Source organism: Anolis carolinensis, chromosome 1, assembly GCF_035594765.1.
Source record: "Anolis carolinensis isolate JA03-04 chromosome 1, rAnoCar3.1.pri, whole genome shotgun sequence".
Lineage (NCBI taxonomy): Eukaryota > Metazoa > Chordata > Lepidosauria > Squamata > Dactyloidae > Anolis > Anolis carolinensis.
The window spans coordinates 218,841,693-218,868,272 of NC_085841.1; the positions used below are offsets into that span (position 1 = coordinate 218,841,693).

The 26,580-nt window shown below is 37.4% G+C and overlaps 1 protein-coding gene across 4 annotated transcripts in view; it reads left to right on the forward strand.

The window, feature by feature from the left end:
- The window catches only part of ly75 (lymphocyte antigen 75), an 80,524-nt gene extending 55,164 nt beyond the window's left edge, over positions 1-25,360 (forward strand). For 3 of the 4 annotated variants that reach the window (XM_062969853.1, XM_062969907.1, XM_062969810.1), the window contains 16 exons: positions 147-223; positions 2,187-2,323; positions 2,775-2,880; positions 4,004-4,164; positions 4,804-4,930; positions 6,407-6,633; positions 7,924-8,092; positions 8,824-8,991; positions 10,544-10,666; positions 13,295-13,489; positions 13,588-13,808; positions 14,808-14,982; positions 16,910-17,074; positions 17,178-17,294; positions 20,283-20,450; positions 24,166-25,360. In XM_062969853.1, the coding sequence (XP_062825923.1) occupies positions 147-223; positions 2,187-2,323; positions 2,775-2,880; positions 4,004-4,164; positions 4,804-4,930; positions 6,407-6,633; positions 7,924-8,092; positions 8,824-8,991; positions 10,544-10,666; positions 13,295-13,489; positions 13,588-13,808; positions 14,808-14,982; positions 16,910-17,074; positions 17,178-17,294; positions 20,283-20,450; positions 24,166-24,350 (2,521 nt within the window). In that variant the 3' untranslated portion in view covers positions 24,351-25,360. Of the gene's footprint in view, positions 1-146; positions 224-2,186; positions 2,324-2,774; positions 2,881-4,003; positions 4,165-4,803; positions 4,931-6,406; positions 6,634-7,923; positions 8,093-8,823; positions 8,992-10,543; positions 10,667-13,294; positions 13,490-13,587; positions 13,809-14,807; positions 14,983-16,909; positions 17,075-17,177; positions 17,306-20,282; positions 20,451-24,165 lie in introns of those variants that run through there. The other variant, XM_062969960.1, reaches the window with a different exon arrangement.
- Positions 25,361-26,580: the final 1,220 nt, after the last annotated feature.

Genomic DNA, 26,580 nt, shown 5'->3' on the forward strand with positions numbered 1-26,580 from the left:
GAGCATAACAGTTTACATTTATTAAAAAAAATAATGTTAAGAATTCTCTTCCAAAAAAACCCCATTCATACACCTTTTTCTACTTTTTAAAATCTAAGTTATGTTCACCATTTTTTTTAAAAAAATGATTTCTTTATTTTGCCTAGTTTTTCGATATTTGCACACTATCATGAGAGATACTTGAGGGATTGTTGGCACATTTCCTCTCAAAGCTGGTACAAAGGTAAGGTGCTTCTTTCCTTAACATTACCAATGCTAAAATAATGTCCCCTTTCTGTTTACAGCTCTTGCAAGTCTTTTAGTCTCTAAGAAGCATGTTTGTTTCAATTCTTTTCCATTTCATACTCTCTTTCTTGCCTTATTTTTAAATTTTTGAAGACCAAAAAGCTGTTCAGATGCTATACAACAAAAACCCATCTGCCAGTGCTTGTTGGTAATGTTTAAGATGGTCTAGCGTTTAGAGTTTGTGCAACCTTCAGATATATAGTTCATGCAGCAGGCGCCACTAAACAACTGCCAGAGCTTGTTTACAATGTCCAGACCCACTCTATAAATATAATTTTTAGCATGTGCAGACTTGCTCGAAGGATCATTTGGACTTTTAGAAAGATATGTACAGGAAGGATGCAGCATGAGTAATGTATGTTTTAATGCAATTAAGGTTATTGGTAAATCCATACTGTGATTCTAACTTTGTTTTTATATGTTTCGGAGAATCAGAAAGTGAAATATATTATGGAAATACTCTTATTCTGTTCAAAATTTTGAGTTTGAAATTATACACCCAACTACATCAGATGTACTTCTAGGGGATGGTAATGATAATGATGATTTATCTTTAGGCACCTGCCACAGAAACACTAGGCATGGGCTAGTTTTAGTCACCTTCCTTTTTGAGACAGAAGAAACTTTCTAGATATGAGAAGCATCTTCTGGGTGTAAAATAGTCACAGGGTGCAAACATATAATAAAATTGCCTCTATGTGCCCTACTTTAAATATATATTTTCCCAAAAGGTCTTTGGAAATTGAGAACTTAAAAAATATTCCAAGAGGCTACATGTTGCTCTTTGCCCACTACTTCCATATGGTAGATAAATTTGTTTATACTGTCCCATTGAAATTAATTACCTCAAGATCAAAAATCAGCTTTGACTTCTCCCTTCCAAATATCCCCTAAAATCCCTGTTTCAAGTTCTTCTGTTTACTACTTCTCAAAGGATCGCCATAAACTGTTCCTTTCCACCTATGGAGATTTCTTCAGGCAAAGCATTGAGCTTATGTGATCCATTATCCTTGGATTGTCCTTTGCTCAGCCCTTTCTCAGACAATGTAACATTTGAGGACCACTCTAACAACCACCATGTCAGACTACACAGAGAAGCCATTGAAATCCACAAGCATGTGGACAATTTCAACAGAAAGGAGAAAACCATGGAAATGAACAAAATCGGGCTACCAGTATTAAAAAATTATAAAATCAGGACAGTAAATAAATAACAACACTCTGAAAACAGGGGAATTCCAGACAGGAAAGAATCAGGGCCAGCTAACACCTCCCAACAAAGGATTCCCCCAGGCAGGAAACAAGCTGCAAGGCCATAATGCTAATCAAGGTGATTAATTGCAGCAGTCACACCTGCCTCCAACAGACAAGAGTTCTTTCTCCCACCCTGGACCTTTCACAGATATATAAACTTCCCTTGCTTAGTTTTCCAATATACCTCACAACCTCCGAGGGTGCCTGCCATAGATGTGGGTGAGATGTCAGGAGAGAATGCTTCTGAAACATGGCCATAGAGCCATGAAAACTCACAGAAACCCAACATTATATTTATTTTAGTTAATATAGTGTTCTAAACATCACAGTTGAATATATAAGAGCAATATACGAGTTGTCTTATCAAAAAGTTTATCATTGAGCCATCTGGCTCAGTATTCTCTATGTTAAATGGGTACAAATCTTTGAAGTTTCACTCAGAAAGAGATATATTCCACCCCTAACTTCTAAGTTTGTTTAACTGGAGATTCTATGGGCTGAATCCAACTCTTCTGTATGTAAAGTATGTATTCTATTTCTTAGCTTAAGTCCTTCACTTAGTAAGTGTCTTGTTAGATCTAGAATGTGTTTTTTTTTCAATATAAGTAATGGGAATATCACATTTTTTCTATTTGTAAATCTTGCAGACAACATAATAAGCTGCAATACAAAACTTCCCTTCATCTGTGAAAAATACAATACATCACTTCTGGAGACACACGATCCTAGTTATAAGCCACCTCAGAGAAAGTGTCCTGAAAAATGGCATAGTTTTCTCAACAAGGTAAAAGGGGGGAATTTGGATTTTCTCTTTCAAATCATAATGTCTATGTAAGTGTTCCCAACTAATTTGATTGGAATTTGATCAAGTTCAGTTGCAGCAATTAAGGGCCCTTCCAGACAGGCCCTATATCCCAGGATCTGATCCCAGGTTTTCTGCTTTAAACTGGATTATATGAGTCCTCACTGCCAGATAATCTGGGATAAACAGAAAACCTGGGAACAGATCCTGGGATTTAGGGCCTGTCTGGAAGAGCCCTAAGACTGTTGTAAAGCACTATGTTTTGCTTGATTTTGTGCTGCTGTGTAAACAATGCCTTGAACTAAGGTATTGTTTACAACCTGGCACAAAAGATATCCATGTGCACTTTTAGGTGTTCAAACCACACATGAACTAGCTAGATTTACATACCTAAGAGCTTTAAGTGTGGTTTAATTTTCCCCCCTTCTTTCAGTGTTTTCAGATAGTGCCTTCTCGAGATTTAAAATTCAAAGAAGCAAATGAATATTGCACTTCATTTGGAGGCCTGCTTCCTTCCATCAGAAATCAAGCTGAACAAGGTAAAATAATTATCTGTCTGTTTCTTACAAAACATAGCTCAGTTATACAAAATTTGATATGCTTTAATACCAGAGATACGGTACATTGCTATTCATAAGACAGTTATGTCTAAAAAGTGTGCCATCAACATTAAATGTTTGGAAAGCTCTGGTTTAATGCAAAATGTCTCTCATTGGCCCCTGTGCAGGTGTGTGTAGCAAAGAAGACATGCATAAGCATGACAGTGTATATGTTGAAAAGAAGTTAAATCAATTTGGAACCAAGAAAGGAAAAATGGAGAGTGACCTTGCTTGGCCCCTCTTATTCTTGTAAATTAGCAAGTATGAGTCCTGAAATTAAGGGAGAGTTTGAAAATTAGCAAATATGGATCCTGAAATTCAGAGGATCCTCAGTGGGCACCAGCAAAAAGGTCTGTGGTGCCCACTGAAGATTCAGGTGAGGTATTGTAAACTGAATCGCAGTTTTTAACATGGAAATAATTGAGAGAAAAGTAAATATTGAGGGAGAAAGCAATTGAAGCAGAATTGCTCCCATTTGTAGCTGAAGGATGTGTGTGCTAAAATTGTATTGAAAATACTTAGTAAATCATCCACATAATGATTTATCATTCATCAGTAAAAAATGAAGTTAACCAGTTAATAAATTTATAGTAAATTAGTACATGTGCAATCTAATTTATTCTTGTTATTTCAGTCAAGTAAACTTTTCCTTACAGTAACCCTATGAATGAAAGCCTCAGGTCTTGCAGACTCAGGGCTATGGCTTCCTTGACTGAGTCAATCCACCTGACATTATGGTCTTTCTTTTTCCTATTCTGTTCCATTTAACTGAACATTATTGTCTTTTCCACTGAGTCATGTCATCTCGTGGTATGCCCCAAGTATGTCAGCCTTGTAATTTTAAGTCATTTTAAGGAGAGTTCAGGCTTGATTTGCTCTTGGACTCATTTGTTTTTCTTCTTTTGTATCTGCTTTCCAAATGAGGTGAATTTCTTCCCTTCACTGTCCAGCTAACTAGCTAATCTAACCAGAGGATTGTTGTTCTCTCTATACAAGGAAACTGTGAGATGGGTGTTTTGACTGTCTGATCCTAATATGAAAGTATTTGTCTTCTGCCTTACAGATTTTATAACCTCCTTGCTTCCTGGCTTGCCTCAAAACATTTGGATTGGTCTGCGCCTTCATATTCATTCACGTGAAAATAAATGGGTAGATGGAAGCTCTCTAGAATATAGCAATTTCCACCCATTGCTTCAAGGAAGGCTAAGGAGGGTTCATCTAGACGTAAGTTGCTGAGATTCTTTTTTCCCCTTGTAGACTTCTCCCTATGATTTGGTTATATATTTTAAAAAGTAATATCCATTTTTTAAAAAGTAATATCCTTTTTTCATTTTTAATCTGTGGTTTAGTGCTTCCCTGTATGGAGGCAGAGGTATAGATCAAAGCCAGTCAGATAGTTTTTCAAGTTGTAGACTATTTCTCATAAAATTATGAAAATACTATGATAAACATGAACCATTAAAAAGCTATTTAGAAATCTCTAGTTGTGAAACAAAACAATAATTTCTTTAGTTCCATTTCAGACAACAGTGGACAGATTTGAATGTAACCATTGTTTCGATGCTAGCCCTGTGTACATGAGTTTCAGACTTTTGCCCTTTTCTGCTTTGCCATTGTTATCTGAAAATAAGACATTTTTGTTTCTGCCTCTCACTCCAGAGATTTGTTCAGGGAAGGTGTGTGATTGTCAACTGCTTTCAGATTTATAGGAAAGCAGAGTGCCATCAGTCAAATTGTTCAATGTGTTACTTGTATAGGGGATTCTTTAACTAGCAATATAACTATATATCAGTGATGACAAGTGGTATTCCATAGTGACACATCCATAAACTTGTATCACGCCACCTTCTGTTTCCTCTCTAGTTTTTTGATGAGGAAGTGAATGCCCAATGTGGTGTTTTGCTCAACAATCTCAATTCTCATGTGGGAACCTGGAACTTCACTTCCTGTGCTGACATCAATTCTGTAGCCATATGCCAACGAGAGGCAGGTAAGACTAAGATCCCTAATGAACACCCACACATTCACGAATCTAATAAATCTGTGCTGATCTTGGAAAATGGCCATGATCCTCTGTCTACCTACAGCCTCAATTCTAAGGGTGTGTCTATACTGTTGAAATGATGCAATTTGACACCACTTTAATTACTGTGATGCAATTCTATAGAATTATGGGAGTTGTATGTTTTTCAAGGTCTTTAGCCTTTTCTGGTGTCTCACCAAACTAGAACTTCCAGGATCCCATAGCATTGAACCATGGCAGCTGAAGTGCTCGAACTGTGTTAATTCTACTGTGTAGATGTACCCTAAGACACAGCTTTGTACTTTTCATATCAGCTAGGAAAAGTACAGCCTTTCAAATCTTGTTGGATAGTAACTTCCATCAGTCCCAGTCAATGCCAGTGTTATGAAGGTTGTAGTCAACATCTGGAAAGCCATGCTTTCTATTCCTGCTTTACATAGCAACGTTTAAGTCCACAAGTATCTGCATTTGAGTATAGCTACCTGAAATGTATCTTCAGACCTGGTTGGATAGTCATGTTAGCTTCCTCTTTGCAATTGAGGTCTCTAAATCCACGAATGAAAAACAACCTATAATCTGTTCATAATGTCTATAATCGCTATTTTAATACTTTTATGGCTTTGTTTTAATCAGCTGTGCCAGTTCTATAATAAACATTTTCTGCGCGTACCTGATATGGTACTACATGCACTGATAGCAAAGTAAAATACTTTCAACATGGGTAGGCCCAGAAATGATTGAATGGCTGCTCTCACAAAGAGCTGTAAACCAGTTAAGGAAATGGAAGTTCATTACATATATTGATTGTAATTGTTTTTTGTTTGTTTGTTTTTGTTGTTGTTGTTGTTTTTGCTTTATTGGTTTTGTATGAAAGCAGTTCTGGTGCAATCCTGAATTTTAAGATGTGGTCATAAATGAAACTAAATTAAACTTCTATCCTCAATGCCAGTGAAGTCCGTGAGATTTACTTTGAGTAGACATGTACACAGTTGTCCTGTAATCAATTAATTGTTGAATTTGCAAAAAAAATCATGCAAAGTATTCAGAAATATACTTGCTGTCCATACACAAACATACATGTATTGCAGAAGGCATATCATCTCAGATTAAGTATGACATTTTTTTTCTCACAGTGCTTCCCGATGATATTTACCATCTCATTCTTTTACATGTAGTTGTATTACAGTTTTATTTGCAGAGGATCTTTGCTGATTAATCGGGCATGGTTCCAGTTGCTCAATATATTCTTAAGTAATTAAATGACTAGACATTGCAGTCATTTTCCTGCCACATCACTGAAAATACAATGTACATTGCTACTAAATATCTTTAGAGCTTGAATTTCACCCAAGAGTTAAATGAACCATTGTTGCTTTTTAAAAAGTAAGTTATTTGATGAATGATAGCATTTATCTTGTTCAACTATTTTGGTTTCTTCATTAGAGGCTGCAGAAAACCAGACGCAGCAAATGCTCAATGTCACCTGGAACTATCGAAATGTCACATACACTGCACTTCTAAAGAACTTGACATGGTTTGATGCACAACAGGAGTGCCTCCAGAATAATATGCAGCTGGTTAGCATTACAGAACAATACCAGCAGGCTTTTCTTGCTAGTCAAGCTGCCCGCTATAATTCCCCATTGTGGATCGGACTCTCCAGTAAAGATGTAAGATTCTCTCCCTTTCAAAACATGCGACTGAAATACTACATGAGGATATGAGAAAATGTATGGAGAAGTTTGTAATTGTTTGGGTAGCCTGATGCTATCATTGTTGGTCTTTTTGCACAGTGGGCAATAACCTAGTAGTTGGAAAATTAAGTGCCTTTAGTCTTTCCTTGGTCTCATGAGAGAACAGAGTGTACCCATTTATCTCAGGAAGCGCTAAGATTATTAATGTGAGAAAAATAACTGTGAACACAATTAGCCAAAAATTTTCAGATGTATAGTTTGTTTCCAAAAAATTGAAAAATGAGTTATAGGTGGCAGCACATTGTTAGTGAGGAGTAGAATATTATGTACAGATCAAAACTCTCAAAATATAATCAAATCACTTATGTTCAGAACTTGGAAAATTCACATATTTTTATTTGTGTAAAATTTGTTCAGATGGATTTGGCATGTTTTGGAAACAAGCCCCACATATATCATCATATATCCAATCCCACAAATACCCAGGTTCTGTAATTTAGAGTCAGAAAGCTTTAATTTTTATATATTGAACTACTCTTCCCACATTTAGCCTATGTTGGCTGTGAATGGCAGGAGTTTTAGTTCAAATCAACTGTACAATTGTGGAAATCTGATCCAGAGATAAGGTGAAATGTGTAAATATAATGTAACAGGCCCTTTAAATAACAATAATGGATATTACGCTTTCTAACAGGGGTGGGCAATTTCTAGACATGTTAGGAGCTGCAATCACCAACACCAATATTTTCCTTTGCCCCCAACACTCCTGAAGAAAAGCACTCTTTTGCCCTTGAAGGCAGATTTTGCTTGTGGAAACTACTGTCAAATTTAATACACTTATTTTGAATGCCTGAAAAGGGTTATATCAAAAAGCACAAGCAAGGGCTGAGTCCAAATTTTAAGTTCTGTACAGGTATGGTTTGTGTTGTTGTATCCCTTCACGTCATTTCTGAGTTATGATGTTCCTAAGGTAAACCCATCATAGCAGTGATTTTTAAAGTGAAAATTTGTTTCTAAAACCTTTGCCATTGCCACCCTCTCATATCCAAGCAAGTATGACTTGCCCAAAGTCACTTGGTGGATTTCGATGGCCGAATTGGGATTAGACCCTCGTCTCGCCAATGTATACTACAATGCTCAAATCACTATTCCACGTTGGCTCTCACAGATATAATAGTTTATGTGTAAAATATCTTCACTTCTAGCTTTGGGTTTTTATTTTTACCTTGAGTGCTAACTTTACGCCTTTTTTGGTTGTTTGATTAGGACGGAATACATTACCATTGGTTGGACAGAAAACGTATTAGTTTCAGTCGCTGGTCTAATGAAGATGCAGATTTGCTTGATAACTGTGTATATTTGGATACTGATGGATTCTGGAAAACGTCTGAATGTTACTCAGAAAAACCAGGCGCAATTTGCTACTTACCAGGAAGTAGGAATCATCTGTTTTCTAACATTACTTACATTAATTTAAATTGCTGCTTTGGGAATGTTTTTGTTGAAATATTTTAGATACATAAAATAATTTAAAAACAAACAATCCCTGAGTTATAAACATCCAACTTACAAATGACTCATAGTTAAGAACAGGGGTGAGACATCAGGAAGTGAGAGTATTTATGCAACTGTAAAAATAATATTAGTGAAGGTTAGGCTGTTTTAATTATTTTAATTTTATTTTATTTTAATTTATATAATTGTGTTTTTACTGAAACTAAAAATAGTATTAGTGAAGGTTTGTTGGTTTTAATTATTTTATTTTGTGTTTTAATATGTATCATTGTGTTTTTACTGAAATTGCAAAATTTGTTGGAAATCACCAAACATCCTAACCCTGGGAGAAAGGTTCAACATTTAAAAATCCCCAGATATTGGAAGTAGCTTTGTGTTGTGAAGCCTTCCATTCATGGTAAACCTGGAGTTTTTGGCTCATTTAGTCAAACCCTAGACTGGTTTAAAAATTCTCTCCTGTCTTTTGTCTATTTCAGCCCTGGTGGTCAGATCAACTAAATTGAACTAAATACAAATATTGCATAGTCCCAACAATGTTGTATACTGAAGTTGATGACAAAAATTTTACAATTCTCAGTAGATCAGAGTATCCTGTATCTTGAAAACATTTTTTATGTAGTGCCTTAAAGAAATTTATTTTTTCTTCCCCAGATGGAACTGAAAAAACAGAATTATATCATGAATCTGTTCACTGTCCCCACAAGATAAAGAACACACCATGGGTAGCATTTCGAAACAATTGCTATACATTTCTGATAACAAAAAACAGAATGAGTGGACTGAGATCAGGTGAAGGCCACCACTTATGCAGGATGATGAGTAAGCAATTCCTATTTAATTGTTTTTCTGTGTTATCATTTTGAATGTTCCTAGATCTGAGAGCACTTCGCTTATTTTCTCCAACTTTTTTAGATTATTTGATCTGATTTAATTCCCACCCAGTTATACATTGACAAGCGAAATATTTTCAAACTGACCTACTTTTTTGGGTATTAGAAGGGCTGAAGTGAGAAGAACATTTTTGCTGTATTGAGTCATTGGAAGAAAGGCATGAAATGAATGTAACAAATAAATTAATATACATGAGCACATGGATGTATGCACCAGTGTAAACCAGCCATACATGGAAACAGAAGGCAATAATTTCCATTATCAGAACTGGATTTTTGTAAAACCAAAGCCATGGGAATTGGGTATTTGTCACTGGGAAATCACCTAGGTTGCAAGAACATTTCTCCACGCATTATTATTTGACTAAAATAATCAGTGACCAACATTTGAGCAAGAATAGTTATCTGCAGAGCTGTTGAGATTAAGTTTTGCATATCATGAGCAAAGGGCTTTTACAATGTGTGTGGTTCCCACCAGTCTTGTTTGTACTCTCTCGATTGCAGATTTGAGAAACATTGCAACAAAAACATCTGTTGCTCTCTGGATTCATATTCTGCTAACATGAACATTTCCTTGCTGGGTTAAATTCAAGTGAACATATCTTTAAAAGAAGCTTTTTCTGTCCCTCTGCTGCAAGGACTGCACAGAAGAAGCATCCAAATTATAAACTACTGTTGAAAGACAATATACAATAACTGGAGGCACCTTTGTGTGATAAGACTGAACATTAAAAATGTAAGGAGTTCTACCACATCTGGCAGAGGGTCCATTTAATTCGGCAGCCTGCTCCCAGCAATAGCAATGAGATGCCTGTAGGCAAGCTAAACATACCTTGAAGAGTCCCTGCAAATAGTATTCAAAGGGTATACTGCCTCTGAATGTGAAGTGTCCATTTAGCTATCATAAATAAAGCTGTTGATAGATTTCCCATGAATTAATTTATTGCCCCTTGAAAGGCATGCAAGCTAATTCTCAACTATCTGTATCTTATCTATGTGTATGGGACATGAGAGAAGCCTCCCACAAGGATGGTAAAAACATCAAATATCTGGGTGTCCCCTGGGCAACGTCCTGCAGACAGCCAATTCTTTCACACCAGAAGTGACTTGCAGTTTCTCAAGTCGCTCCTGACACGATATGTGTGTATCTATACACACTCATATACTTACACAGAGAGAGAGAGGTCGCAAATTTTATATGGGAATTGAGTGTAGGAGTACTTTTCCATACATTTGGTTTGTTTCTATATTAAAAACTGTGTCTGAAAATATACACAAAGATGCCTTAATCAGTACTGCCATTACAATACATACTTACTATCTAATTCAAAGAGAGCACCTGATCCCTTCCATTTAATAATGTCATTTCAGATTATTTTGTTATAAAACCAAAGATGTGGCTAAAACATAGTATCCCCTTCTTCAAATACAGCTTCCCATAAAACCCCCTATTCAACTAATCCACTGATTTGTTTCAACAGACATAAATGCCTCTCTTCTGAGTATCAAGGATGAAGGAGAAAATAATTTTGTTGTTGAGCAGCTGCATGCTTTCAGTGGCCTTGCTCAGTGGCTCTGGTTGGGCCTGCTTTATGAGAGCGGTGGTAAGTTGAAAGTTATTTGTATCTGTGAAGTCCTGCTTTGGCTGACATGCCGTTCTTAAACTTACAAAGAAGCCAAAGCCACAAGGTGTCGTTACAGTATGTAACAGGCAGCTTCCATTTGTAACAGAAATCGATACCACACTCATATTAAATAGTTACAATTGTCAAATGCAAGGTATTGGATACGATTCTTCAAATTCAGTTGCTTTGAAACAGTTCAGCACTTTAATTTACATGGCTCAATGTTATGGAATCATGAAAGATGCAGATTTACAATATTTTAAGTCTTCTCTGCCGAAAAGTGTTGCTGCCTCACCAAACTACAGCTCCCAGGATTTTTCAGCATTGAGCCATGACAATTAATTCTGCATTAATTCTAAAGTGTAGATGCATCCTATATCACTTGATGATAATTATGTAAAGTTGCAGGTTGGGGAAAATGTGAATACCTTTAATCCCATTTGTCATTACTCATCTGAGCCATTGTTGCAGTTAAGACAACATTCACAGGATCAAACCAAAATGATTTTGTTTTGCTTTGTTATAATTAATGGAAATCATCTGACATCCCCTCAATTTCCTCTGAGTTTAGAAACAATTATCCAATAGCTGGGAGGAAGTTATTCTGTCAGAAATAATATATTGCTGTGAGTTGTGTCTGTGGTAATGTAATGTACTTCAAACTAAATTGATCTTAAATGAGCAGATAAGATCTATTAGCTTTATCCAAGACCTGTTCCTGTTGGAGGTTGAACAAAAATATATTTACAACCCTAATAACCTTTAGTTGTTGGTATGGATCAACACTAACGTCCCATTTCGACTCTTTGGGAACATTGTTACAGGGACCAAACACAGCCATTAAGTTGTATTTTTTTCCATCTTCATTTTGCATTCCCAGTGCTTTCAGTATGTAAACACACTTCAGTCTGATTCAGGCCTTGCTTTTTGCTAATTGTTCAACAAAATCTGCAGTATAGGAAGTCTGCAATGCGTGCAAGATAATAAAATAAAAACAAATATTTCTAACAAAGCCCTTCCCTGCTCTCCCAAATTGGTCTAGTCTTGCAATTTATCTTTATTTCAAAGACATTTACTACCATATCAAAACAAAAACAGCAGATCACATTGTTCAGAGCCAGCTAAACTTGTTAGTGTCTCCCAAGATTCTATTTGTTATAAATGTTCAGGGTTTTTGTTTTTTGCAGAGGCATTAGCTTTGGGGGTTTACGTAATTTTAAAAACAGTTATCTTAACTTTTATGATGTCAATGAATGCTGCATGTCCACTTAAAAGTAAGCCCTGCTCTGTTCAGTGGTTTTTAAATGGAAGTAAATCATAATTATTTTTGAATAAACAAAACAGGATTTCACTGTTATTGTGAAATGTGTCGTGTCACCCAGAGGTGATTGCTCAGTGCCCAGAACTGATTGAATCACAAAGATCCACAGTTATAATCTGTTTTAAGATCATATATCTGCTTTCAATTTCTGGTCTGAATGTATCTGTGAATATTTGCTTATGTATGTATGTATTTTATGAATCTGTATGTGCATGTTCGTGCTAATCTTGTTTTTTCTGACTCTTAAGTTTGAATTAGGAAAAATCCTCAAAATATGGCTTTCAAAAATACAGTAGAGTCTCACTTATCCAACATTCTGGATTATCCAACACATTTTTGTAGTCAATGTTTTCAGTGCATTGTGATATTTTGGTGCTAAATTCGTAACTACAGTAATTACTACATAGCATTAATGTGTAATGAACTACTTTTCTGTCATATTTGTTGTAAAACATGATGTTTTGGTGCTTAATTTGTAAAATCATAACCTAATTTGATGTTTAATAGGCTTTTCCTTAATCTCTCCTTATTATCCAACATATTCGCTTATCCAACTTTCTGCCGGCCTGTTTATGTTGAATAACTGAGACTCTACTGTAATGATACCTTGAACAGACCATGCTACAATCCATTGGGAAGTCTATGAATGTTTGTCTGTGTGCATATAGTTTGATATTGTGTTTGTTGAGTCACAGATGGCACAGCTGGTTAAACCGCTGAGCTGCTGAACTTGCTGACCCAAAGGTTGGCGGTTTGAATCCGGGGAGCAGGATGAGCTCCTGCTGTTAGCCCCATCTTCTGCCAACCTAGCAGTTCAAAACATGCAAATTTGAGTAGACCAATAGATACCATTTCAGCAGGAAGGTAACAGTGCTCCCTGTAGTCATGACGGCCACATGACCTTGGAGGTGTCAATGGACAACACCGGCTCTTCGGCTTAGAAATGGAGATGAGCACCAACCCCCAGAGTCGGACACGACTGGACTTAATGTCAGGGGAAAACCTTTACCTTTTTTCCTTGTGTTTGTTGGTATGTGTGGGTATGCTTATCTGGTTTCTTCTGGCCTTAAATTTGAATTAGGGAAATTTCCAAGAAATTGGTGTCTCAAAAGTAATAATACTTTGAACAAACCATGCCACAACCCAATGGGAGTTCGTTAGTGCATCTTTCCACTTCTACAATACTCAAGTAATGTCCATAGTGGACAGATATCTTCAGCAGCTTCACCATTTTAGATAATGTCAGTGGAGCTCAGTATCCTAACTTGTTGTATATTCTTCCTCAGATAATACTCTAAGGTGGTATGATGACTCACGCCTGTCATACAATAACTGGAGACTTGGAAGACCTTCCATCAAAAGCAATAATTTTGTTGCTGGTATCAGCTTGGATGGTTTCTGGGATATTTACAACAATACAGAAAACTGGGTACACCTACAGTTCAGTTTACATAGTGTCCTTGTTTGTAAAATAGAAATGGGTAAGAATTATCTATAATTTTGAATTGAATGGTATTTTACATACATCTAAATAGGTTCAAGAAAATATATAACATCCCTTTTTTTCCTCATTACAAAGAACCCAAAGAGGACAAACCACCACTGCCCACAGCACTGCCCTATAGAAACAATACGTATTGGGTTCTTCAAAAACAGCTCAACTGGTACGATGCATGGAAAGAATGCAAAAGAAAAGGAAGTGAGTTAGCCAGCATACACAGTGAATCAGAGCAAGTATTTATGGAAGCTATTGTGAAGAATGACGGATTTCCTCTATGGATTGGTTTGACCAGTCATAATGTAAGTTTTGATCTGTGCTTTCATAGTCATTATGTACATATGCATCTCTATGCAGATGTCTTTATAGAAGTTATTTTTCCCTCACTTTCCCCCTTCCTTTTCTTAAATCATGTACTGACTTTGATGTTTAGGTCTAAAAATCAAGTTTTTGGTTCCAACTAAAGTAGAACCAATGAAAAAATATGGGTTGTGTAAAACCAATACTTATACTGTATAATCTTTGTTAAGTAGGTCTGTTGTAGTTGGGATCAACAATGTGAACATATGAACTTCTTGTTAATTGCTGTAAAGTGAATTTGATTTATGATTACCTTCTAAATGAGAATCCACCAGGACACGCTGGCTCCAACAGTCGTCCTCATATCTTGCAAACTCAGAGCTATGGGTTTCTTAATCTACCTGTAATGCAGACTTCCTCCCCCCCCCCCCACATTGTTAAGCATTACAGGCAGTCCCCTAGTTACAGACACCCAATTTACATATGATTCATAGTTAAGAACGGGAGTGAGACAACAGGAAATGAGATAAATCTATTCATTGGAAGAGAAATTAACTCCTGAAAGAGTGATCATGGGGAAACGGTGTCTCCACTGAAGCTTTATCACAAATCCTTGTTTACACAACAAGCCAAATTTCTCAAAATCCAGTGATCACTGGGCCAGAAAGTGAGACGAAATCTTCTGAACAGGGACACACACAGCAAAACAAACACCACAGGGGCGTCAACACTTCCCCCTGCTATCCAAAGCTTTTAAAAAATGGCTGGAATTACACTCTTATCTAATTTTGTCACTAAGGGTTTGGTCCTTAAGCCATGGTTTCCCCCCCATTAATTTGACTATGGTGCATGTCAGAAAACTAGATGTTTTACTGTATTCAGTCAAAGCACTTACATGAAAATTGACTTTTACATGCGTAGCCCCATTGGAACAGTTCTAAGCCATGTGCCCTAACATTTGTGAAAAGTGAAAGCCTGAATTGTATTGCTCTTTTTCCCAGGGAAGTGATTCTGATTTTGAGTGGTCTGATGGAAGTGCATTCGATTACAAACCCTGGGAGTATGAGCACTCACTTCCTCCTGGAAACTGTTTTCTTTTAGACACTAAAGGAATGTGGAATCGTATGAAATGCACACATCATATTGATGGTGCTATTTGCTACTCATCCTCTAACAGTGAGTTTTCATTTATGTGGTATTTTTTCCATGTATTATATGGCTTGCAGTATTATAAACCAAGATTAATTATATTGTCAGATTCCCCCCGCTCCTCTATTAATGCTAAACATGTCCCTTGAGAACAGTGGTGGCCAAAGTTGGGCTTGCAGACTTCATGTAAATTCCTTGGGACCTGCTAGAAAGCCTCTCCAATTCCATTTTTTAAAATTGGGGGCTTAAAACACTGCCTAAAATGCTGTGTTTTTCTTTTCTTAAACCTGCAAGACCCCCAAACTTCTCCAGAATAGAAGGAGAGATAGAGATTGGCCAAAGAGGCAAACACATCATATTGGGCACCTTTAAATTTGCTGATGTGACCTGCCAGAGAGGTGCTGGGAAGTGAAATGCCCTCCCACTTTGGCCATACACACAGCTTGTGTAGTTGTTTACCGCTGTTTAGAAGGAAGCCGTGATGGTTTCATACCTTCCTAGTAACATGTTTAGAATATATATGCACGTAAGTACAATACCGATGGAAAGGCAATACCACCAAAATTAGTGCAATTTTATTCAAAAGTACCCTATTCCAATACAGGAAAATACATGTATATGTAGCTAGCTTGTGTTCATATTGTCAGTGTCCATGAGACTTCACCACCTTCACATATTTTGCTTTTCTCTAAAAGACCACTTATTAAAGTAAAAAAGTCCTTTTTTCATAAATTTTCTGTTTTAAATTAAATATTTTTACAAAACCTTTGGACAAGTTTGTACAAAGAAAGTGATTGTAAAGCAGTACAGTTACAGAGAACTTCCTTCTTTGTCTTGTCAGGCTAATACTGATCTAGATAGCTACAAAACAATCACTCCCGCTATCCCTCAAAATAAAGGCACTAGGGCCCCTTTTACACTGTTCTTATATCCCAAAATCTGATTCCAGGTAATCTGCTTTGAACTGGATTTATATGAGTCTCCAGTGCCAGATAATCTGAGATAAGCAGATAATCTGGGATCAGATCCTGGGCAGTGTAGAAGGGGCCTGGGAATTACAGGAGAATGCCTGTACTTCAGAGATGCTTGAATTAAAAAAAACTGGATACCTGATGGAAACTTGGAACATCCCACTGCAGTGTTTGCTTTCCAAGCAGCTGATCATCACTGTCATCTCTCTTGGAGAGAGCGAGAGAGAAGGAGTAGCTAAGCAGAGACTGGCACCCGCTTTGTTCTCCCTCTCTTCCACCAGAAAAACAGCACAGTTGCAGCTGATCTATTCACTGTTGCCATTACGATGTTGGAGACATAAATATGTGCATAGAATGACAGGATGAACAGGGCATGGGATCAGGATGAACAGGCTTGAATGCTTAAATTGAACTGTTAAGATTCTGGAAATCAGAAGGACTAACATATATCAGCTCTTCGTTTCCGCAGATTCTGCATCCTTGAATTCTACAGCTTGAAAATATTTTTAATGGATTTTGCCATTTTATATAAGAGACACCATTTTATTATGCCACTGTATATAATGGGACTTGAGCGTTCATATATTTTGGTATCCTTGGGGGGTGCTGGAACCCGAACCACAGTGGATACCAGGACCCCTGGAGGATATCACTGTATTTACAAGAAGCTGTTTCAGCTCAGCTACTTTCATCCTATTTGCTTTCTCCAAGTGTGCCATGCCATGGAGGAGAAAGAAAGCCCCATATTAATGCAGTAGAACAGTGGTTCTCAACTTTTAAGATGTTTGGACTTCAGCTCCCACAGTTCCTAACAGCGGTTAAATTGGCTAAGCTTTCTGGAAGTTGAAGTCCAAAACAACTGGATATCCAAAGATTGACAGCCACTGCAGTAGAGCTTTCCAACAGTTCACAAAAATACTCAAGAATTGACTGTAGTTCATTTCTTTGCATGTGTGATGATGATATTGATTGTATTTGTACAGAAATAGAGTCAAAGCAAGCAGAAAGTTCTACAAAATGTCCAAAGACTACTGGGGGATTATCACAATGGATACAATATAAAGACCATTGCTATGCATTTGATATGGAATTTTACAATTTTTCAACATATACCTCAGATGCTGCTAAAGATGTCTGCAAGAAACTTGGTATGTCCAAAATATGTGTCATTTTTTTCAAAAGCAGTCATAACATTTAGAATATTTTGATGTGGTATTAATGATTTCAGTATTATTCACTATCTCCTATTAGATCCTTCTGCAGCACTTTTGACTATCAATGATGCAGATGAAAATAAGTTTGTGACAGCATACTTAAGGCAACATTACTTCATTACTGGAAGGGTATGGCTTGGAATGCAGTCTAATGGTAAGGAGTGAGTAAGTACTATACATATAATTATGAACATGCTACAAATTACGTTAAAATGTAGGTAGAATCAGGCATATTTTGAGCTCACTGAAATAAGAGTTTTAACTACATTCTTTGGTTCCTTTCAATTTAATGATACATCATTTTGGATTGTATTCATGGAATTAACAGTGCATAGTAAAACAAAAAATAATTAAATATGGAATGCAATTAGCATGAATTTAATTAATTTATTTATTTACAGTATTTATATTCCGCCCTTCTCACCCCGAAGGGGACTCAGGGTGGATTACAATGAACACATATATGGCAAACATTCAATGCCAACAGACAAACAACATATATAGACTCAGAGGCATTTAACATTTTTTTCCAGCTTCACGATTTCGGCCACAGGGGGAGCTGTTGCTTCACTGTCCACTAGTGGCTGTATTTCCTCATTCCATTCCTCGTGTTTTGCTGGCAGTTTTATGATGTTGTAAATTAGCCTCCTGCATAAAGCATACCTAAATTTCCCTAATTGACAGATGCAACTGTCTTTCGGGGCTGCATAGGTCAACAGCAAGCCGGGCTATTTAATGGTCGGGGGCTTAACCCGACCCAGACTTCGAACTCATGACCTCTCGGTCAGTAGTGATTTATTGCAGCTGGTTACTAGCCAACTGCGCCACAGCCCGGCCCTTTTCTCATGGTTAAAATAAGGGACAGAGAATGATAAGCGGAGTCATATCTAGAATGTGGTTGGTTGTTTCAAATCAGGTCTCAGAAAATAATTTTATCAGTTCTGCACTCCATAAAAGGGATGGATTATCCCCACTCTGTCTGCAGAATTTATTTTAATCAACTTTCAAGAAAGGCAAATATACAACACCCTGCTTTTCAATACATTTTGTCAATTGTCAACAAGCTTCCTCCTTCCCTTACTAAAAATTTTTAGGCTGAGCTGCAAGTCACGAATGCCTTCACCTCTTCATCAGACGTGAATCTTTGTCCTCATAGTCCAGTGGGGCAAGATCAGGACAATAGGGAGAATGCTTTAATACTTCACAAGAAGGTTTTGGAGATGTCAACACTAGAAGAACTAGAAGAAACCAATGCAAGTCAGTGGTGTGCTGACTTGCATTGTCATGCAACAACACAACGTCCTTGGATATCAATCTTTTGCCTTTTGTCTGAATTTTAGGCTTCAGCTCTTCAATGAGAATCTCACTGTAATGGGCACTGTTAATTGCTGAACCTTTTTCCTGATAATGTGCCAATATTTCCCTTCTTTTGGGCAAACAATAAAGAGGGGCATTTATTATTTCACTGGAGTTGCAAATAAACTGTTGTAAAACTTTTGAAACTGCAAAGCAGTGACCTGGGGGGACAGTAACATTGTACACTGATACGATAGTCCGGCTAACAGAAGTTTTAATAGAATCAGAATGTGAATAATTTTTTACTCTCCCTCGTACAACTAGAGCACTATTAGTTCCAGTAGCACTATCACTATCCCACAATTTGATTTTTTGTTTTGCAAGCACCAAGAATAATTGATGAATTTTGTATGACCATTACATCCTATGTAGCACAGTTGTACTGTAACTATGGTGTTATGTAGAGAATTCTGGCCAGACCCTTATTCAAGAAGTGGCTGCCAGACATTCCCACTCCTGTGAGTAATCTATGGCAATAGGCAGAAACAAGACGTGTAACAAATCTTCCATGTGCCAGAGATTGCTCACATGAGAGGAAGTGGAAACATCAGGTAGCTACTACTTGATCAACAAGAGTGGAGCCCCATCAATCACAATACAGTGTTCCCTCGCTTATCGCGGGGGACCACCCGCAATAAGTTAAAATCCGTGAAGTAGAGGCACTATATTGTAATATTTATACATTATTTTAGTAGTTATACACTATTTTAAGTCTTTATCAACCAATCATGTGTTGATAAATCGCCTCCTTCTCCTCCCGTTGCCACTTGGGCTCCTTTTCTTTCCCTTTGGCAACTCCTTCCTCCCTTCCTTAGGCTGTAAATTGTAATTTTTTATTATTTATAATAGTCTTTATTAGACTAATAACAAGAGTTTATTGAAAAACTGCAAAACAGCAAATCCGCGAAAAGTGAACCGCAAAGTAATGAGGGAACACTGTAGCTGCTTGCAGTCTTTATATTCGCCCCTAAACTAGATGCTATATAAGGAGTAGGAATCTGTAGCCATTACCAACACGTACTGTAAATGTTTTCTTGACTACCCATCAGGATTATGGCCAATGTTTTAATGTTCTGTGAAATAATCAACATAGCAATAAGTGCTTTCGTGTGTATGTTCTTTGGTCTGATTCTTTCCTGGTTGTCTGACTATGTGCTGACCTTTGCACACACTTTTATCAAACTTCTGTAGTTACAAGGAAACCATTCAATTTTTTTTACTGGCACTCACTTTCTAAACCTGGGAAATCTATATAAATAAAAATGTAATGTCTGTCAGTGAGGGACCTCATATCTTCCAAACTACTCCATCGAATGCTAATAAATTTAGACATAACATAGCATTCGAACTGCCTACTCTCACAAACCTGACACACCTGAGAAAGGTAAAATCATACCCCTAAGCAATAGCCAATCAGTTTCCTTCTCCCTTAGCTGCTGTCCTAACAGATAGCTCCTCCCCTTAGCAACAATGCAAGTAACAGTCAAGCAGCCAAATTTTAGCAACCAGTGTGGGCGAGGCTGCAAGAGAAGGCTAGGCTGTCAGCAAGGATGTTGCCCAAGGGACACCCACATGTTTTACCATCCTGTGGGAGGCTTCTCTTTATATATCGGTGGGAGAAAGAACTCTTTTCTGAGGTTTTTTTTTTCATTGAACCAGACTGGGCCACAGCAACACATGGCCAGGTACAGCTAGTGGATAATAAATTTAAAGAACTTATTAAAGCAATCTTCAGAATTCTACTTTATTTCTGATAAATTATGATGGTCTTATCCTTTTTTTACAGGTCAGTCCTTGAAGTGGCTGGATGGCTCAGAGGTTATATATGCCAACTGGGCCAAGGGAAAGGAAAACGCCAATGGCGAATGTAGTGTTATCTTTTCAGCAAATGGGACATGGTCCAGGATGGACTGCAAGAACGTCCAGAGCAGAGTTGTGTGCAAGGCTCCTCAAGGTATGTATGATTTTGATATTTTCAAGAATATCCCAGATTAGATTCAATTAAAACTTCCAGAAACCTACCAGAAACTTCAAAATGTTGAAGAGTATATTGCCATGGAGTGCTGTTGTTGATTCATTGATTAATTAAATAAATCATTTTCCCCAAAACTGGTAATAATGGCAGCTTGCAAAAATTATAACAAATGAAGTTAAAGACATAGAAATAAGCCAGTGTGGTTCAGAAGTTTGGATGTTGGACTGGGATTTACAGCAGAATGCTGTTCAAATCCCGACTCGGGTATAGAAACTCAAAGCTGCACACTCTCCGCCTTACAAGAAAGCAGTGGCAACCCTCTGAATAAACATTGCCAAGAAAGCATTAGGATAGGAATCATTTGAAGGTACATAACAACAGTAGATACATTGTTAAAGTATAATTAAACTGTCCATAGAATCAGCGCATTAAACCGCTGAGCTGCTGAACTTGCTGACCAAAAGGCTGGCAGTTCAAATCCCAGGAGCGGGGTGAGCTCCCGCTGTTAACCCCAGCTTTTGCCAACCTAGCAGTTCGAAAACATGCAAATGTGAGTAGATCAGTAGGTACCGCTCCAGCAGGAAGGTAACGGCGCTCCATGCAGTCATGCCGGCCACATGACCTTGGAGGTGTTTACGAACAATGCTGGTTCTTCAGCTTAGAAATGGAAATGAGCACCAATCCCCAGAGTCAGACATGAGTCAAACCTTTACCTTTACCTTAAGAACCTGTGGAGTTAGTCCTTTTAAAACAGTTGGAATAGAAGTTTTGGAATAGAAAAACAATTGTAGACCCATCTGTAGCCTCTGTAGGATGGGAATTACAAAACCTGGAAGCAATCATTGAGAAGGCCTTCTTATGCGTTCTCACACGATGTCTCTGTGAACAGGTTGAGGGAAGAGGCTGTCATAAAACTCTGAGAATCAGGTGGGCTTATATTGGAAGATGAAGACCTCATGATGACCTGGAGCCAATCCATATAGGGCTCTGAACTGTGCTTGGGAAAAGAGAGGCAGCCAAGTTGCATGATCCCTCTCTGCCCAAGAGCCAGCTGCACAGAGTTGAGAAATGACCATACAGTTAATGCAACCTTCTGCACTGCCTCTGCATCCCCCAGCTGGCTTTTAGCTTTGCAGGTCCAGCTGTGCAGACCATGTGCTGCTATCTTCATCAGGAAGATTGTACATAAAGATCACATGCAAAGCCCCTTCCCTGGTAAGAAGTAGCTTAGGTGCTACAGCTGACAAACAACTGCATAGTATGGAGTTCTGCGTGACTGTATTTCCATAAACAGCAAAACCTATGGCACCATTATCCATCCTTTTGTTTTACTGTATAGTGGTTTCACCCTGACAGTCATAAAGCATAAATATACTAATTTATTTATGACTTATAGTGAAATGCTCAAAATATTAGGTTCTAACAACTTGGTGCTTTTGCAGTACTAGCCAATGGACATTATGACAAAATGTAAACTGCTTCTGTAACTGATTATCCTAACTTTTCTTAAATGAGCCAAAAAGCAAAATGTTTTTATAATTTGTAAACCATTTTCTACATTACAATTCAGTCTTCATTTAGAAGGAACACTAGGCACCCATATAGGAGTTACAAGGCACATGAAGCATTAATCCAACTTTTGGGTACCTATTTTGTATGCATTTGGAGTTCAGGACTTGATTTCAATGCAAGGTGTTTTAAAAAAAAATCAAAGGCCTTATGAATGATGCCTTTGTATTAGGCAACCAAGCCTGAGGGCAGGGAAGACAGAGACTATAATCCAGTAATTGCTAATGAGTACCTTCTTGCAATGCAGAAGGTCATAGGTTCAACACACAGTTTCGTTTTTTAAAAAAAGAATCCGAAAGCAGGTGATGGGAAAGATGTCTATCAATATGTGGAGAGCTACTGTTACCAGTCAGAGTAGATCATTGCACAGATAAATACCCAATCTGATTTAGTATAAACCAGCTTTCTAGTTTGCTGCAGGTACTCAAGGCATAACAGAGGGAACACTTGTAGCTTTCTCATCAGAAAGACTGAAAAAATGAGATCTAAGGTCCTTTCATCAGTCAGTATCATTTAGTGTTATCTGAGCTCCAGAGTCACAAGGATTGCATACTGTTGTGTGAACAGACAGCCCCATATTAGCAAATAGTGTCATCATGAATGTAGACATGCTGGAAGCTGCACGTTCACATCACTGCCAATCAACAATATGGGGCTTGGTTGCATTTTATCATATCTGCAGTGGATTCCAGAACTGAACCTCAATGGATGCAGCAGGCTTAGTGTATGTTGTGAGTTGCCTGTAGTTCCCTTTTTTCTAACCAGTTACTCAAGTGGTACTAGAAGGACCCAATGCCTGATCTTCACAGCTCCTCAAATCCTATAACATATTGTTTCAATGTGCCAGCTTCTTGAATAGGATAGCATGAGAAATCTTTTCAGCATGTTAAAGGACATTTCCCCCCATAAATATGCACATGAAAATGGCGTCATTTGTAGTCTCTCTTCATGTTAGCAGTATATAAACATAGTAAGGAATTAAATGACATGAACAATGTTACCACTTAAGCACAGATTCAGATAAAAATGGACTATTCATAATCTTTGCTTCACTGGAAATTTGGATTATAAAATAATCCATGCAAGGACATGACCTCTTTTATTCCATGCTAGACTTAACAACAACCACACTTGGGAATGTGATTAATAATCAGGAGTATTTCTCAGTATTTTATGGAGCACCGCCTCCTATAAATATACCAGCCTCAGCATTGCAGAGACCCTTCTACCAGTAGAAAAGCAGTACAACTGTAGGAGACAAAGAAGACACCTTTGTTGTGGAACTTCATTTGTGGGACTCAACTGGTGCCAGGAGTGGCTTCATTTTGGTACTAAATTAGAACTAGGCTTAGAACAATCTTCATTCTGTAGGTCTTCTAAACAATATCAGCTCATCTGAGGCCAAGAAAGTGTGACTTGCCCAGGCCATGCAAAGGGTTTCCATGGCTGATTAGGGATCTGAACCCTTGCCTAGTTGCTTAGTCCAACACACAAAACCATTACATATTATTTATCTAATGTAAGAAATGTTATGGGGAAAAAACCTTTCCCATGTGGCTAGTGACAGTTTATAGCATTGTCATCATTGACAGAGATGAAAAGGAAGAGTTACTTTTCCTTGATGTAACAAACAAATAAAAATACAAACTCTTTTTAAAGAAACAAGTTTTATAAACAAGTACTTTATGTAGGTCCTGGTATGAATTAGTCTTGCATAGCTCAGTGAAATATATGATTTTCAGATAGGCTACTCTACTTAAATTATGGATCCCAACCCCAAATGGGGTCCCCTTAGCTCAATGTTGGGGTCATGAAATATTTGTCAGCAGTAAAAAGGTTTCTGAATGCCATCCATTTACATAAATCTGTTAGCAACAACATGCAGTGTTTATAGTGGACTCTGCAGAAAATGCTTCAGCTGTACTCCACAAAAAAAAGGAAAATCAGTCTGTTTAACACAACTTGCAAATGTTGATTTATTTTTAGTAAAAGTTTGATTTTTATACCTATTTTATTTACCTATATACCTGGGTTCACATAAAAATGTATTGGTGGAAAGGGGTCACGAGTGGAAAGGGTTTAAGAAGCCCTGCTCTAGATTAATAGTTATGTTTTCTCTTAACAGTTACTAATCATACAGGAGGAGCTATAGCAGTGGCTGTTTTAATTATTATGGTCCTCCTTGTTGGATTATTATACTACCTTTATAAAAAGAAACGACTACAGTGGGGCGGATTCTCTTCCGTACGCTATGAACGAGGGATCCATGAAGAGGAAACAGACAGCATGTTTGCCAGGGATGGTGACTGAAGAACGACGTCTGCTTGGCTGCATTTAAACAAGATCTGGAATGGGCTATGCTAACATCTTCTTACGGGGTTTGCTTTGGCACATTTGTGTGAAATCTATTAAGTATCAGGTAAATTTTGGGCTCTAGATATTGTCGCGGTTTTTGTTCCTTATCATTCATTCATTCATTGATAGCAACCCTTTGCCCACCATTAGGAGAATAATATGTCTCAGGCATCTCATTAGCTATGTAAACTCCAATTGAACTTTGCACTTTTTGTGTTTTTTTATGATTTGCACATGCATGCTGTGATCCTGACTTTGGTATTGGGACGTACGGCATATGCTCATATGAAGTACAGATGCCTGTGAATAGTTTTGAAATGTAACTTATTGAACATAAACTATATAATGTGATAGCTTGAAATACCAACCATGCTCCATTTTACTTAAGATCTATTGGATACAGAGTTTTATTTTTAATACCTTGTGTTGAAATTAGGGCTTTTTTGGCACAAGATTTCTTCCAGCTCATTGAGATATATATATGCAATTTACCAGACTACATTTTGACAGGGTTTAACTTGAATAAGCCATATATGCTGTTCCTCATACATCAATATGGAATGAGCAAAATCAAAATCACAAGCTAAACAAAAACTTCAGTCTTATAGTATAAAAAAGTTACATTCTTTACTCCTGATGTAGTGTTTCACATTCATTCTATTCTTGTATTATTTTTGCCATATTTGTTGACCTTAAAAAAGGTACTAGTTATTTTCTTTATTGAAATGTCAAAAACACTGGCAGGAATCTAAAGACACAAAGGGTGATCAAAATGCTTCTAACATAGTTCAACAGTGTTGCATAGAGCGAGTCTCTACCCTGCTTACTATGCCATTATAAATCCTATCTCTTGATACTTTGCTGTGAGTGGGGAAATCCCTTGATTTCATGTGGTGAAATTCTGCTCACAAACATGGTTCACCATGTGATGACGATTTTCATATGGATCAAGCAACCTCAAGCATGTAAACTAACCCTTAGATTGTAATACCACACACACACACTCATCTGAGAGTAAGCCCCACCAAACACAGTGGGACATGTTTCTGAGTAGATATGTATATAATTGTGTTTTTACAGAGCTTTTGAAAATTAATTATATTTTAAAACTTGCATTATAACCTTAAGATCTTTCAATTTAAGCAAATGGTATATAATGCTCAAATTTGAAGGCATGTCAGTATCCATGACCGTGTCTCATACGAAAGAAAAGTTGTTACATCTAAGGAGGTGCGTAGACCTTGGATTATTTCATTCTTGCACATCTGAACCAAAATTTCAAGTATTTTCTTTCTTCTGACTACAAATGTTGAGGGGTTTTTTTTGACAGATTTTCAAGTCTCGTTTTTAGCATTTAAGAACTTTTTCTAAAAAAATCGTTCACATAAAAAAACTTGGGTACCTCTCGCAAAGCTTTTTCTGTTTTCTCTGTACAGCTCTTTCTTTGTGTGCAAACCCCAAATTTTAGTGCAGTTGATTTTTTCCAAAGCAAATTATGGAACATGCAGTTCCCCTCCCCCAAAAAAAGTTTGCCTTAGTGTAACAAGACCCCTTCCTTGTCAATTAAGAGAAGTAGTCCTAACACCCTTGAATTCATCTCTCCCAGAAGCACCCGCCAAATACTTTCCCAAATACTACTGAGATCCATTGTTTCAATACTGCTATTGAGTAAATCCATCTTCCCACCCCTCTTAAGTTGAAGACTAAGTCAGAAAATAGGGAATGACTTGGGGTCTCTGGTAATAAGGAGCCCTAAGATCATACTTGGGCCCCATCTACAGTGACAATATAATGCAGTTTCAAACTGCATTGTATGGCAGTGTAGATAGGGCCTTGGTGACCAGAAAGTCCTAGGTGCATACACGATTGATTTAAGATAACATTAAGGATGTCATAACTCAATCAAGTAAAGGTGCACAAAGTGTTTGAGTCACTGTTCAAATAATGCTACTGCTTTTAAAATTAATTTTGTTCAGGACAATAGTAAAACTGGTTTACAGCTAAGTTAATTTATATTGATATATATATGCATATTTAAATAGCTTGATATGCCAGCTCTTAACTTATTATTTCTAAATGCACTGGCCATTGCCCAGCATCACACAGATGGGAGCTCCCATTTCATGTATGAGAGGAAAATATCTCTGCTACCATATTGTATTTCTTCTCCTATATAACAGCAACC